The following is a 12,979-nucleotide window of genomic DNA, read 5'->3' as shown; positions in this document are numbered from 1 at the left end:
GACGAAGGCTTAAAGAGAGGAAATACGCGGGGGGCCAACTGAATCATGGGATTGTTGGGTGCCGAGGGGTTTTCTGGTGCCTGCCAACTATTTTTGGGATGTTGATGGGGCCAGGTAGGGCTTTGGCAGACTGACCACGAGACATTTGATTGACTGTGTACATTGTTAAAAAACGTTGCTTTGGCAGCAGCTGCCCCCACCACACAAGTATCTGCCCTGCGTAACTCAATTGCTGGCTGGCTTTGCCGTCTGGTTGGTGCACCTGACCGTGCCGTTGTAGAATTCCAAATGTGCCCCCAGCCCCCAAAAGGTGGGGGACCCACCCCTGCTCTGGAAAGAAAATTCTGCCTGGCTGCTTCGAGCAGCAGCCAAGAGTTGTTCTCGTCAGCCAGTGCCTTGGTCTGGTTTCCTCGTCCTCCCCCTTCCCCCCCCTTCCTCCTCCTCCTCCTTAGATGTGGGAAAGTGATGGTTTTGCATAATAGGACTTGCCTGCGCACACTCTTCACTCACCCAGGTGAGAGCTTAGAGCCAAACAACGGAGGTGGGCATTCCCCAAGAAGTAGCTTAAAAGCCCGATAAGGACTTTTGGCCTGGAAAGGAACACGCATCCCCATGTTATATTGCAGAATTGCTTTTGCAAGTCATGTGGGCTGCTGAGTAGCTTCTGCTGCAAGGCAGAGAACGTGGGCCGGCCAGCTGCTGTCTGAGAAACACAAGCCCAAGGGCTGCTTGTGCGTGCATCAGGAGTTGGCTCATTGGACCCAGGCCAGAGCAAGCCAGGGTGGTGTAATGGTTAGGGGTGACTATAATGGAAAGAACTGCGTTTGATTCTTCCACTCCTCCATTCCTGCTGAGTGACCTTGGGCCAATCACAGTTCTCTCTGAACTCTCAGCCCCACCTACCGTATCACAAGGGAGAGGAAGGAGTTTGAATCTCCTTACAGAAGAGAAAGGTGTGGTTTAAACCCAAACTACTTTTCTTCTTCTGTAGATCAAGTAATATCTTCCTCTCACCCCCCCCCCCCGGCACCCCAGTGCAAACGACAGAATTACAGACCATTTTCAGTCTCTGTGTGTTGTCAGACACGGAGGGCAAACCTGCATCTGTGGGCTGTGTTGGTTCAGAACAGCGGTGGGAGCTCATATGAAGCAATTCTCTGGCCTCCTGGGTCCATGCAATAGTGACATGGATGCTGGACCACTGTAAGAATATACTGTCACCGGCTAGGTGCTCTGCAATGCTGGTCTGTCAGTCTCTGGCCAGGAAGTTTGCATGCTGTTCTTCAGCTTTGACTCCTGCTGTTGGATTGATCAGAAAAGTGCTTGATAGGTGGGTGGGTTATCAGATCCCAGACTTGTTAGAGAAGCCGATAGAAGACCAGACTGCAGGTACACTTTGTTGGCCCGTGATATTGCCTTACGAGTATGGCTTATGCTGGAGGGCCAGGAGGAATTGGAGTACCCATACTTAACATTTCGATGCTACTGGACATAGAGTTAGGCTGAAGGCTGGCCACTGGTAGCTCTGTGGATCAGGGATGCCTGCAAGGCGGAGTAGTGCTGAGGACAGACACCAGGATTCTTTTTCTTGTCCAGCCCTTTGTCTTTCATCCACCTTCACAGACACTCTGGGCGATCACCTCTTTCTGTTGCCCGTGTGTGTCTGTGCTTTGTTTGGGGTAAGAAAATACTGCAAAATGCAGAGAGAAAACCAACGCTGGACATGGTCTCCCCCCCCCCCCCGCAATCCTGCCCCATTTTTAGCACATAACTATGATGGCACAATTACTGCACAATTGGGCTAGAGTGAATTGGGGGGGGGAGTTTTGGGGGCAGGTGCTTTTCTGCCTCCTGTCAGGTTTCCCGAGCTCTGCAGCTTCTTGGAGAGGATGCAGATCTCTTCTCTGCAATCTCTCCAGTGGGCGAGGGAAGCCTGCAGCACATCCAGGCCTTTTGTCATGTCGATCGCCTGCTGCTCAGTCACCGCACTAGAAAGGAGTTTCCGACCTCTGGGTTGTGGGAATGCAGTTGGATGCTGATACTCGGGTGATCGTCTTGGTTTCCAGGATTTTGAACTCCCGGAATTACCACGCCAGCCTTTACAAGGCCCGTAGGCTGCTTTGGAATTCTAGGCGCTGCAGGGGTAGAGCGCCCAGCAGCAAAGGAAACGTCTTCTCCAGGGTGACTGGCCTGGGACTAACTGGGGGATTGTTCTACAAGCATTACATACTTAGTGGGATCGAAGGACTCAGCAGCCCTTTCCTCAGATTCCCTCTTCCCTGGCTGTCTCCCTCCTGCATTGGAATTGTTTCACGAAAGTCATCTTTCTGCCGGAAGCAACAGTTCAGAGGGAATGCTGGGTTGGGGGGGGGGGGGCGGGGGAGAGGCAGGAAGGTTCTATTTTTCTGATGGAAATTTTCATCTGGATTGTTCAGGACCCAAGAAAACAGCCCCCTCCTCATCCACCCAACTCTCTGTTTCTCTGCTGAGTATTGACCAGCAAAGTTCTCTGTGGTGGGTCTGCTGTCCCTTCCGGAAAACAGGACCATGATTATTTTCAGGATTAAAGTCCTATTAACACTTTTGGAAGAGGGGGAAAAAACAGCAATTAAAAATCTACACAAAAACTAAACTATAACAGGGAAAGGGGAGGTCAGTTAAAGATTTACAACTTGCTTTCTAGTTGCAATAATGAAATCATAATTCATTATTAATTATTATCACTAATTAAATAGGACTCACACTTTCCTCCATTATATCCATCTTCTTATTCTCCTAGTCCTCAAATCCATAGATCATCAGTTTACTTTTTTCTGTTTTAACCAAAAAGTTTATCAGGGGTTATCAGTACAGTTGTCGTCATCATCATCATCATCATCATCATCATCATCATCATCATCATCTTGATTTAATAGCCTGCTCTGGCTTTGCTGAAGTGGCCTTACAATACAGCTTCTTAAAATACCACATAAAATATAACATAAAATAGATAATCTAATAAACAAAATACAGATGGCACGAGAAACTTAAACCTCCCCTCCCAATTTTAATAGAATAGAAAGAAAACGGAATGGGAAGAAAGGGAAGTTCTTTCCTCTTAGTCAAAGAAGTCAGGTTGGCTGTCTTGGCCAATTCCGATTTCTTCACAAACTGTTATTCTCACCAGAGCGACTAATCTCCATGTTGAGGAGCCCCCAACCGGCTCCCAAGGCCCCCCCTCGTTCTCTCTCTGGAAGGCAGCTTGAAAAATACTGTCCCATTGGCTGCTTAGACCCTGGAGGATGTGGGGTGTTCTGATTCCGATCTGGGGACTAGGCCGAGTCTCCAGCCCAGCCAACCCAGCAATGACAGAGAGAGTGCTTGTGCATGTGCAGAGTGCCTTTCCTTTGCCAGCTGAAGCATCACAGTCCATCTCTCCATTCTGACTGTGGCCCAGAAGCTACGACAAACCGTTGGAGTAAACGAATAAAAACAGAGATGACCTGCAACCAGAAAGCTGACCTCTAACTAAAGGGGTAACCCTGCAACAGAAAGCTAACTTCTTAGCCCAGCCCAGCTTCTCCCCAGTCGCGCCTCATCTCTTTGCCTTCCTCTGTAGACACTGGCTGCCCGTTTGCCAAGCAAGAGGAGCTTTCATGTGACATCAGAAAAAGCTTAGCTCGCTAATTCCTGCAGAGCTCTTGCCAAATAGCACTCAGAGCTTCAGGAACTTGTCGGTGTGGTCCTAGGCCATAGGTGTCAAACTCGCGGCCCTCCAGATGTTATGGACTACAGTTCCCATCATCCCCATCAGCATGCTGGCAGGGGATGATGGGAACTGTAATCCTATAACTTTATCTGGATCGCTAGTTTGACACGTAATATCCCTAATACAGAGAAGATGATAGTGTTGAATTCATCAGCTCTGCTTGGGATGGCCCTGTTTGCGTCCCACTGTGTTGTTCACTGTGACCCGACTCCTGGTGGCAGCAGCAGCTGGTGTGTGGGCACCTCGAGGGCTATTTTGATGTGACTACATGCTTTAATAAGGGCCTGCTGGTGATCACTTCCCTCTGAGTTGGTGGTTGCCTTCAGTGTGGGGCAGATTCATGTGCTCAGAAGCCCAGTTGCCACGCTTGTCATGCTCACCTGGCCAGAAATCCTTGCAGCCGAAGGTGTCGGCTCCGGGCAGCGTTCTGTGCCTTCCGAAACAAAACTCACTGCTGCAATGCAGGAGGCAATTGGGCATTTTCTGGGGACCCCCTGGATGGCTTCACACTCTGCAGTCACAGAGATTTTAATTCACCCAAACAGGGACTATTTTTCAAACTGTGAGGCTCCTACTGACCTGGGGGAGCATAACAGAGGCGCACGAAGTGTTGTGGCTTCCGTCTTCCCCACACACAGAGCGCTCATTGGCTGGCAGAAAACAAGGACGTTTGGGGAGAGGCTCACAGAACACTCTGCTGTTGCAATGGAGAGCTCTCCTTTCTGACAGCAGAACGCTTTCTTTCCCCTCCTGCTGTTGCAGCAAAGATGCTCATTTTGGGTGAGAAAATATCTACATACCAGCTGGGTGATCTTGGGCTAGTCCCAGTTATTCGGAGCTCTTTCACCTCCCCCCCCCCCCCGTTTTCAAATGCTTCCAGCAGTGTGGTTTTTTGAGAAGAAGTCAAGGAAAGCTGTGCATTGGTGGCAAAGGGTGAGTTGTTCACAACACTGTCTTCTTTGACAAAGGCAACTGCAGCCGTCTCAAAGCACCGTCCCAACTGACCATTCATGTGGGAAAGAGGGAATGTGTAGAAAAAGTTGTCAACTTACCAAAAAATAACCTAAAAGAGCCAAAGCCGCCTTCAGCATAGCAAGGGAGCACGGAACAGACCGTCGGTCATTCAAACACCTGCACCAACCAAGTACAAACACATTGCCACAGGTGTCCCCAGTCAGACACTCCCCCTTCCAAGTTCTACAAGGGCACCACCTACATGCCCCTTTGACTCCGAGGCGCCAGCGTCCCCCAATCAGACACGTTCTACAAGTTCTACAATGGCCCAAATACACGCTCCTATAAGTCCCGCCCCTTCCAATAACCCCTGCCCAAACTGTCAGATTTGCTGCTGTTGTGTGGTATGTCTCTATTCCAGACTAAACATACTCAGCGCCCCAAGTCTCTCCTTGTAGGGCGTGGAATCCAGACCTTTTATCATTTTGGTTGCCCTCCTCTGGACCCATTCCAGCTTATCAATATCCTTCTTGAATTGCGGTGCCCGGAACTGTACACAGTATTCCGTGTGAAGGCTGACCAATGCAGTATAGAGCAGTATTATTACATCCCTCAGTCTAAACAGTTTGCTCCAATTGGTGTAGCCCAGAGTCGCAATGGCTTTTTTGGCTGCTGCATCACACTGCTGACTCATATTCAGTTTGTGGTCTTCTAATGTTCCCAGATCCCTTTCATATGTATTGTTGTCAATCCAGATGCTCCCAATTCTGTATCTATGCATTCTATATCTATGTACCTAAGTAGAGTATCTTACTTTTATGTCTGTTGAATTTTGCCCAGTCGTTTTGAATTCTTCCTTGTTCTCTGGGGTATTAGTTACGCCTCCTAATTTGGTGTCATCTGCAGTTTTGATTAGCCTGCTCTCTATTCCATCATCCAGGACATTGATAAAAATATTGAACAGTGCTGGGCCCAGGACAGAAACCTGTGGCCCCTCACTAGTCACTTCTCTCCAGGATGAAGATGAGCCATTGATGAGCACTCTTAGGGTTCAGCCAGTCAACCAATTACAAATCCATCTAACAGTAGCCTTGTCTAGGCTACATTTTACTAGCTCCCTTTCAAGAATGTCATGGGGGACCTTGTCAGAAGCCTTACTAAAATCACCATATACTACATCTGCAGCATGGTCTACCAAACTTGCCACTCTTTCAAAAAAAAACGAAGAGGTAAGATTAGTCTGGCACGACTTGTTGACTTTTAGTGATCAGAGTATTCCCTTCTGAGTGTTTCCAGACTGTTTAATGACCTGCTGTAGAACTGATGACTGGGCAGTAATTGTTTGGGCCCTCTTTTTTTTCCCTTTTTGAAGAAGGGGACAACGTTGGCCCCCCTCCAGTCTGCTGGGACGTCTTCTCCTGTTCTCCAGCAGTTCTCAAAGATTACCTCAAGTGGTTCTGAGATTACTTCCGCCAGTTCTTTTAATACCTTGGGATGTATTTCAGCAGACTCTGGAGATTTGAATCCAATTTATATCAGGATTGGTATCTGTAAGCAGCAAAGAAGTATAACATTGTCCTGTGTGACCTGGAAATCTGTGCAGCAGTGGCCAAATAAAACCAGTACGTGTATTTTTGTAGTGCTGCCTTTGTGCTAAATACCTCACACAGCCTTCTCTAAATTTGTAGGATCTGTAGAAATTGGAGGAAGGGGTCGTTCTTGAGTGGCTCAGACATGCCCTGGGTCTCCCTTTTTGCCCAGGTGTCCCCCTGGGCTCTGTATCATCTGGAAGTTGTATATTTTTTAAATGCAGCATAGGGCAGATTCTCAAGAGCCTGACGTATGTTGAAGGTTTTCCTAACCAGAATCAACGCGCCATTGTGGGTTTTCTGGGCTGTGTAGCCACGGGCTGGTAGTTTTTGCTCCTAACGTTTTGCCCGCATCAAAGGAGGAGCAGAAACGACCAGACCACGGCCACACAGCCCAGAAAACCCACAGCAGCCAGAACCACAGACAGTGGAGGAGTGGAGTCCACAGCTTCTTTTCTCGCCATTGCCGAGAGAGGCACTGCTGGCGTGGAAGCGCTGAGAAAAGGGCGTGGGTTTCCTGTGGTGTGCGCTGGCGTGGCCACAGCCAGGTGGCTTCTGAGGCATGTGCTCAAATCAGGCCCACGGGTCACTTCACCCATCCAGGGTTGTGAAAGAAGTTGGGCCCCTCCTCCCATTCAAAGAAGCCACAGAGGCCAGGGCCCTTTCCCAAAATGGGCGCCCCTCAGAAGTTGAGAATCTTTTTGTGCCCAGCCTGGGTGGGGAAGGATGGGCAGCTGACTGTCCCCTCATCCAATGGTTTGCTGGGCTTCAGGAATGGAACCACCCTGACCCCATTCTGTCACCATAAGCTGATTTAATCAGCCCTTTCGGCAGACCATTACTTGCCATACTCACGCTCTTCCTTCCTTCTAATCAGTTGTCACTGAAGGAAATGGTCCAGATATTCTCTTGGGACGGCACTTCCTCATCCTGTAAGCTCTCCTACCCGTTTGTCCATAACCCCAGAAAGAAAAGCAATCAACTCTCTGCCCTCTGCCTTTCCTGCCAGGATACCTCATTGTAGGGTACGCTAGCAGGCCCTCTGTCCTCCCCGGGTATGTGTGTGGGTCCTCCATCTGTACACTCACCTCACCCTTGGAAAGAGGTCTGTTAGAAATTAGGTTGCCCAATGGAAGGAAGGGAGGGAGGGAGGGAGGGAGGGAGGGAGGGAGGGAGGGAGGAAGGAAGGAAGGAAGGAAGGAAGGAAGGAAGGAAGGAAGGAAGGAAGGAAGGAAGGAAGGAAGGAAGGAAGGAAGGAAGGAAGGAAGGAAGGAAGGAAGGAAGGAAGTCTGACTCCTGGTGTAGGATTCCCAATCCATCTAAAGCCATCTGCCCCTTTGTCCTCAGCGATGCCACGAACAGCCCAGAGGACGCCCGGACACTCTGCTCCCTGGCAGAACTGAGAAGGAAAGGAGACGAAAATCAATGGTGCTCCTTTGGGCTCTTTGAAAACTGTGTTGGGTTGGGCAAAGGGAACCATTTCCATTGCTCTCTTCAGTGCTTATCTGATGTGGACCTTCAGATCTTTTCCTCTGCCTCTGTGTGGGTGGGTGTGTGGGTGTGTTTCTGTCTCTTCTGGAATGGAGCTGGGGCAAGCGGCGTCTTCAGTGACAGCAAAGATTTTTCTGTTTGACCTCATTTGTTTTGCACCCCGTTGACTGTGGCTGACTCATAGATCCTTTCTGCTAAGCACACCTGCTGTTCCCTTCTCCACATTAAGCTTGTTCTCACTACCTTGCAGAAATAAATACCCTGATGTTCTCAGGTGTTACAGGTGTAATGCAGGATCCCTTTTAGACTGTAGGCTGTTTGTGGGCAAGGACCTTGGTTTTTGAGTGTGTATGACTCTCCGTAAAGAACCGTGTATGTGGATTTCACCAGGGCAGCTGTGTGAGTTGATTGAACTCTAGAATAAGGCAGAGTTTAATGGATGTCATAAGTCAGGGCCCGCGTCATCAGATGCATGCAGCGGTGCATAACACGGGCATGTTTACACATCCTGCGCAGCTTGTTCGTGGTCACGTTGGTGGGTGTGGATGAATGATGAGTTGTCAATGTGAGATGAATACACAGAAAAAGAGGAGTTTGGACTTATACCCCACCTGTCTCAACTGTGAGGCGACTCAAGGCGGCTTCCAAACTCCTTTCCCTTCCTCTCCCCACAACAGACCCCTCGTGAGGCAGGTAGGGCTGAGAGAGTTCCGAGAGAACTGGGACAGACCCAAGGTCACCCAGTAGGTTTCACATGTGGGAGCGGGGAAACAAATCCAGTTCACCAGAGAAGAGAGCCTGTCCTTCATGTGGAGGAGGGGGGAATCAAACCTGGCTCTCCAGATTAGAGTCCACCTGCTCTTAACCACTATAGCATGCTGGCTCTTGTAAGCTTGTAAGAAGAGAAAATTACGTTCCCTCGGCTTAGATGGAATGTGGGTTCTTGGAAGCTGGTCTCCCCCCCCCCCCCAGATGCTTCACCGTTGACCTTATTCCTTTCTGTCTGTCTCTCTCATTCCCCCCCAGACTATGCAAGCAGCAAGATGTCCCACAGATGAGCTCTCGCTGAGCAACTGTGCCGTGGTCAACGAGAAGGACTTCCAGTCTGGCCTGTGAGTGTCTCAGTTCTCCTTTTTTCAAGCAAGGGGGGACCTTACAGCTCTGGGACCTTGACCTCACCAGGGATTTCCCCAGCATGCTCTTGCCCTACATGGCCACTGACAACCGAGAGCAAGCTGAGCCAAGGAGCCCTTGTGGGGCTATGAAGGCCATTGATCTTGGAGCCAGGCCACAGTGGTGATGATCATGGTTGTACGCTGGTCTCTTCCTCCTTGTCTCTGTGGCCCAGTTGAAGCTGAGCACCCTCTCTGGTTCTGACTGCATGGCAGGGCCATGGGCGAACTCTTCTTCCAATCCATTCCACAGTGATGTTCCTCTACTCAAGGGTAGTCTGCCCAGAACTGTTTTGAGTTTTAAAAACTAACAAACTGGGTAGAAAGAACTTCCTCCGTGTTAAAGAGTAATTTGAGGTTTGCCACGTCTGTCTTCTCACCCAAACAGAACCAGGGGTGCGTGTGCATGCGTGCGTGCAAGCAGGTTTTTTGCAGTGATCTTTATTTTCTCTGCTTCCCTCAGGCATGTCGTTGTGAGGACCTCTGCAAACCACAAATACGTTTTCACGCTACGGAGCCACCAGTCGGTCGTTCCTGGCACCATTGCTTTCAGTTTGCCTCAGGTACCATTCCAGTTTTTTTTCTGTGTCTTGTAAGGCGAATGGCTGCTTCCAACAGTCTGTCTGGGTTACGGAAATGGCGAGTTTCCCAAAGCATCTGGTCTTAAGACACTTCTGAAGTACAGCTTCACAAGGCCGTACTTTTACATCAGGGGGAAGGGATGGACGATGTGATCGTTGGCAAGTGAAGCGCTCTGAAAGTTCTCCTGCTTGATATCCTGGAAGAAAGGAGGAATGCTACCTTTGTAGGTCCCGACACTGCAGGCAATGGCGACACTTTCCCACCAGGAATCCCTCCTGTAGCTCCACCCACCAGCCGGGGACGGGCTGGTCCAAATTGTGCCTCTTTGCGTAGCATGCAGCGCTCCATCTGTGGAAAGGAAGGAAGGTCATCTCCTGATGATCTGGCTGTTGCAAATCCCAGCGCGGAAATCTGTCAAAAGTAGCACCAGCGCCAGATATTTAGCAGCCACACTTTGTAATGTGTGATGAAGCTTCCTGCAGGGAACTCAGCTTCCTGCAGTGATGGAAAATACTGTTTCAACCTGTGAAGGGAGCAATTCCCACCTTGGGGAGTGAATTGCTGAGTGGGTTTTTCTCCCCGTCTGGCAAGCTGTGAAGCTGTGACTTGCAAAATTGGGGTTTGCTTCTCGGGGGTGAGGGGGCGCTTGGGGGCTTTTAACAAAGCCTCTTTCTCTCTCTCTCTCTCTCTCTCTCTCTGGAAAAGGATAATCCAAATACAGTTGATTTAAAGGAAGAATAAGATCCTCTGTCCAATCCTGAGCTTTTCAACCGATGATCTTTAACTGGCTAGGTCACAGGGGTAGGGAACCTGCGGCTCTCCAGATGTTCAGGAACTACAATTCCCATCAGCCCCTACCAGCATGGCCAATTGGCCATGCTGGTGAAGGCTGATAAAGAGCCAGTATCCTGGTATCTGGAAAACTGCAAGGATTCTACCCTGGAAGGCTAAAGGAATATATAAATAGTAATCACATTATTGATTGATTTATTGGCTTCATTTATATCTTACTTGTCTCTCCAGTGGAAATCCAAGCGGTGTAGTCCCTTCCTCTCTCCTCCATTTGATCCTCCTGTATTTTATCACCACCACTCTGCCAGATGGGCTACAATGGCTGAGGCTGTGTGATTGCCCAAGGTCACCAAATGAACTTCCTGGAGAGGGCACCCGCCACTACCTTTTGGTGTCTAGTTACAGACACTCAGTTGACGTCAGCACCGCGTAGCAATAGACCCCAGGGCAGCTATTTGCTGTTGCTCCCTTTCGTTCGGGGATCCTTGGCTTAGCAGTCATCTCCCACCCATGCCCAAATCTGATTTCTGTTTAGAGAGATACCTGTTACCCAACTGGGAGGGTTATCAATCAAATCATCTTCTGAGGAAGCCCAAGGAGCAGGCCTCTGTCACTCTTCCTAGGTCCCTTCCAGACATTTGGCAGGAAAGGTAGGGGACAGGTGTGTTCAAACTGCAAGGAACAACTTTTTTATCCCCCACCACTGCCATTTTAACCCCTTGGATTTCCCCACAAGCTTATCTATGTGAGCACAGAATATCTCCCCCCACCCCCCCAGTTTGTTCTATGGATTATGTTGTCTCCGCATCCTGCTGCTCAAGCAAACTCTGCCAATGCAGGAAGGCAGTTGTGGGGGTCTTTTTTATACCTCTCACCCACGTGGATACTGTGTTGGCTGGCCTAAAGCAGGCTATGAATATACTCATGTCTTTAAGCAGCGGTAGAAGCAATGACAGCTGGGTGCTCTGGGTTGGAGACAGGGCCTCCCACATGATGCCCCCTACCTAGCGCAAGCACAATGGATCTGGCGAGAGGAGGAACAGGGCCCTGTGAGGTTTGCACAGGTGTCACGGTGTGAGAGAGGCTATATGCTTTTTGTTCTGGAACAAACTTTGAAAAAAGAAAGCACCTGGATGTGCTACTTTTCGGTGCAATGCAGCATGAATGGGGAAGGAACCTTTTGGGATGTACTTCCGTCTCCCCCCCTCCCTCCCCCCTTAGTTGCACAACCCTTTTTGGAAGGTTTGCAGGCCTCATCTATAAGGCAACAGACAAATGGGTAGATGCTAACTGTGCTTTAATAAATGTTTCATTAAATAGATAAGTGTACCAGTGACTCTTCACAGTTTAAAATGAAAAGGCGCAGGGTGGCCTGCGCTTGAAAAGCGGGGAATTGAACAGAGTGGGGGTGGGGTCAGGAAATGAAGCCAGAGCAGAAGCCGAGGATCCAGAAGGTTTATTAATGCGTCACGGCAGATGGGAAGCCTTTGATGAAATTGGCCCTGAAAGGCTTTGCCTGCTATCCTCTGTTCTTACTCAGAGTACGTTTTTCTATCTTTGGGAAGGGGTTTTTCCCCCTTTTAAATAGCTGTTGATGGTCAAGGGTTTTCCTTGCTAAAGCCCCTCACTCTCTGTTTTTTCCCTTCTCTTCTCCAGAGAAAATGGGCTGGACTCTCTATTGGGCAAGACATAGATGGTAAGCATTTTCTGTATGTGTTACATAACGGGGTTTCTGAAATGGGATGAACAGACAAATAATTCTCTTTGCACAAATAATCTGTGAGTGGGCAAATGATGCAGAGAGAAAAGGCCAGGAATCAGCCTTGGTTTGGGCTCGGCTGTGCCTGGGTGCAACGAGTGTACCTCACTGGAGAGCCCCACCCACCTGGTCCCCTGCTTGGCTCCTCTGGACCTCTTAAAGTCTGAGCAGCAGATGATTAAGAAAGATAGTCCCTGTGTCGGGGTGTGTGTGTGTGTGTGTGTGTGTGTGTGACCTGTACTACCAAAAGGGTCGTCCTCCCCGCCCTCCCCAAAGAAAAAGACTGGCTGGAGCCTCAAAACATATTTGAGCCTTATAATAAAGGCAACCCAGTATTCTACACAGCACAGTTCGGCAGCCCCAAGACCTGGGCAGGCGGCAGGTGCAGGCATGATCAAGTCAGTCTGAGATCAAGTCAGTCTGGGAGTTCAAGCAGGCAGGCTCGGAACGGAGCCTCGCGAGGTGTCTGTTGTGGGGAGAAGAAGGGGAAGGAGTTTGTAAGCCGCTTTGAGAGAAAGGTGGGGAATAAATCCAAACTCTTCTTCTCTTCTTCTAGGGAGCCATAACCCAATAAATGTCTGTCTGCCTAGTGAAACAAGTGTTTATATGACCTTCTGTTCATAGGAGTTCATGTTGATTTCTGTAGAACAGTTTAACATTGTTCTGTTATCCTGAATAAGTAAGTGAACCTGTGTGTTGTCCGTTGTTGGCTGTTGGTTTTTCCTCCCTTCCTCCCTCAGTCGGCTGCTTGCCAGTCAATGCATCCGTAGGGCACTGTCCATGGTGCTGGATGGCCAAGTTTGGTGTTGCTTAAGGCAGAGTCTGTGCCTGATGCCTACTGAGGCTGGGGACTGCCCTGCAGTGCACGACAAGCAGGAAGTCTTATGAGTTG

General features: G+C 49.4%; 1 protein-coding gene across 1 annotated transcript in view; it reads left to right on the top strand.

The window, feature by feature from the left end:
• Positions 1 to 12,979, top strand: part of NSF (N-ethylmaleimide sensitive factor, vesicle fusing ATPase) — a 73,427-nt gene that overhangs the window by 3,776 nt on the left and 56,672 nt on the right. Inside the window, 3 exon segments of the mRNA XM_048516435.1 lie at positions 8,809 to 8,894; positions 9,418 to 9,517; positions 11,985 to 12,024. Coding sequence (XP_048372392.1) covers positions 8,809 to 8,894; positions 9,418 to 9,517; positions 11,985 to 12,024 — 226 coding nt within the window.

Source organism: Sphaerodactylus townsendi, linkage group LG15 (assembly GCF_021028975.2).
Source record: "Sphaerodactylus townsendi isolate TG3544 linkage group LG15, MPM_Stown_v2.3, whole genome shotgun sequence".
Classification (NCBI taxonomy): Eukaryota; Metazoa; Chordata; class Lepidosauria; order Squamata; family Sphaerodactylidae; genus Sphaerodactylus; species Sphaerodactylus townsendi.
The sequence above is the reverse complement of the archived record's forward strand: the minus strand, read 5'-3'. Positions and strand labels throughout refer to the sequence as shown.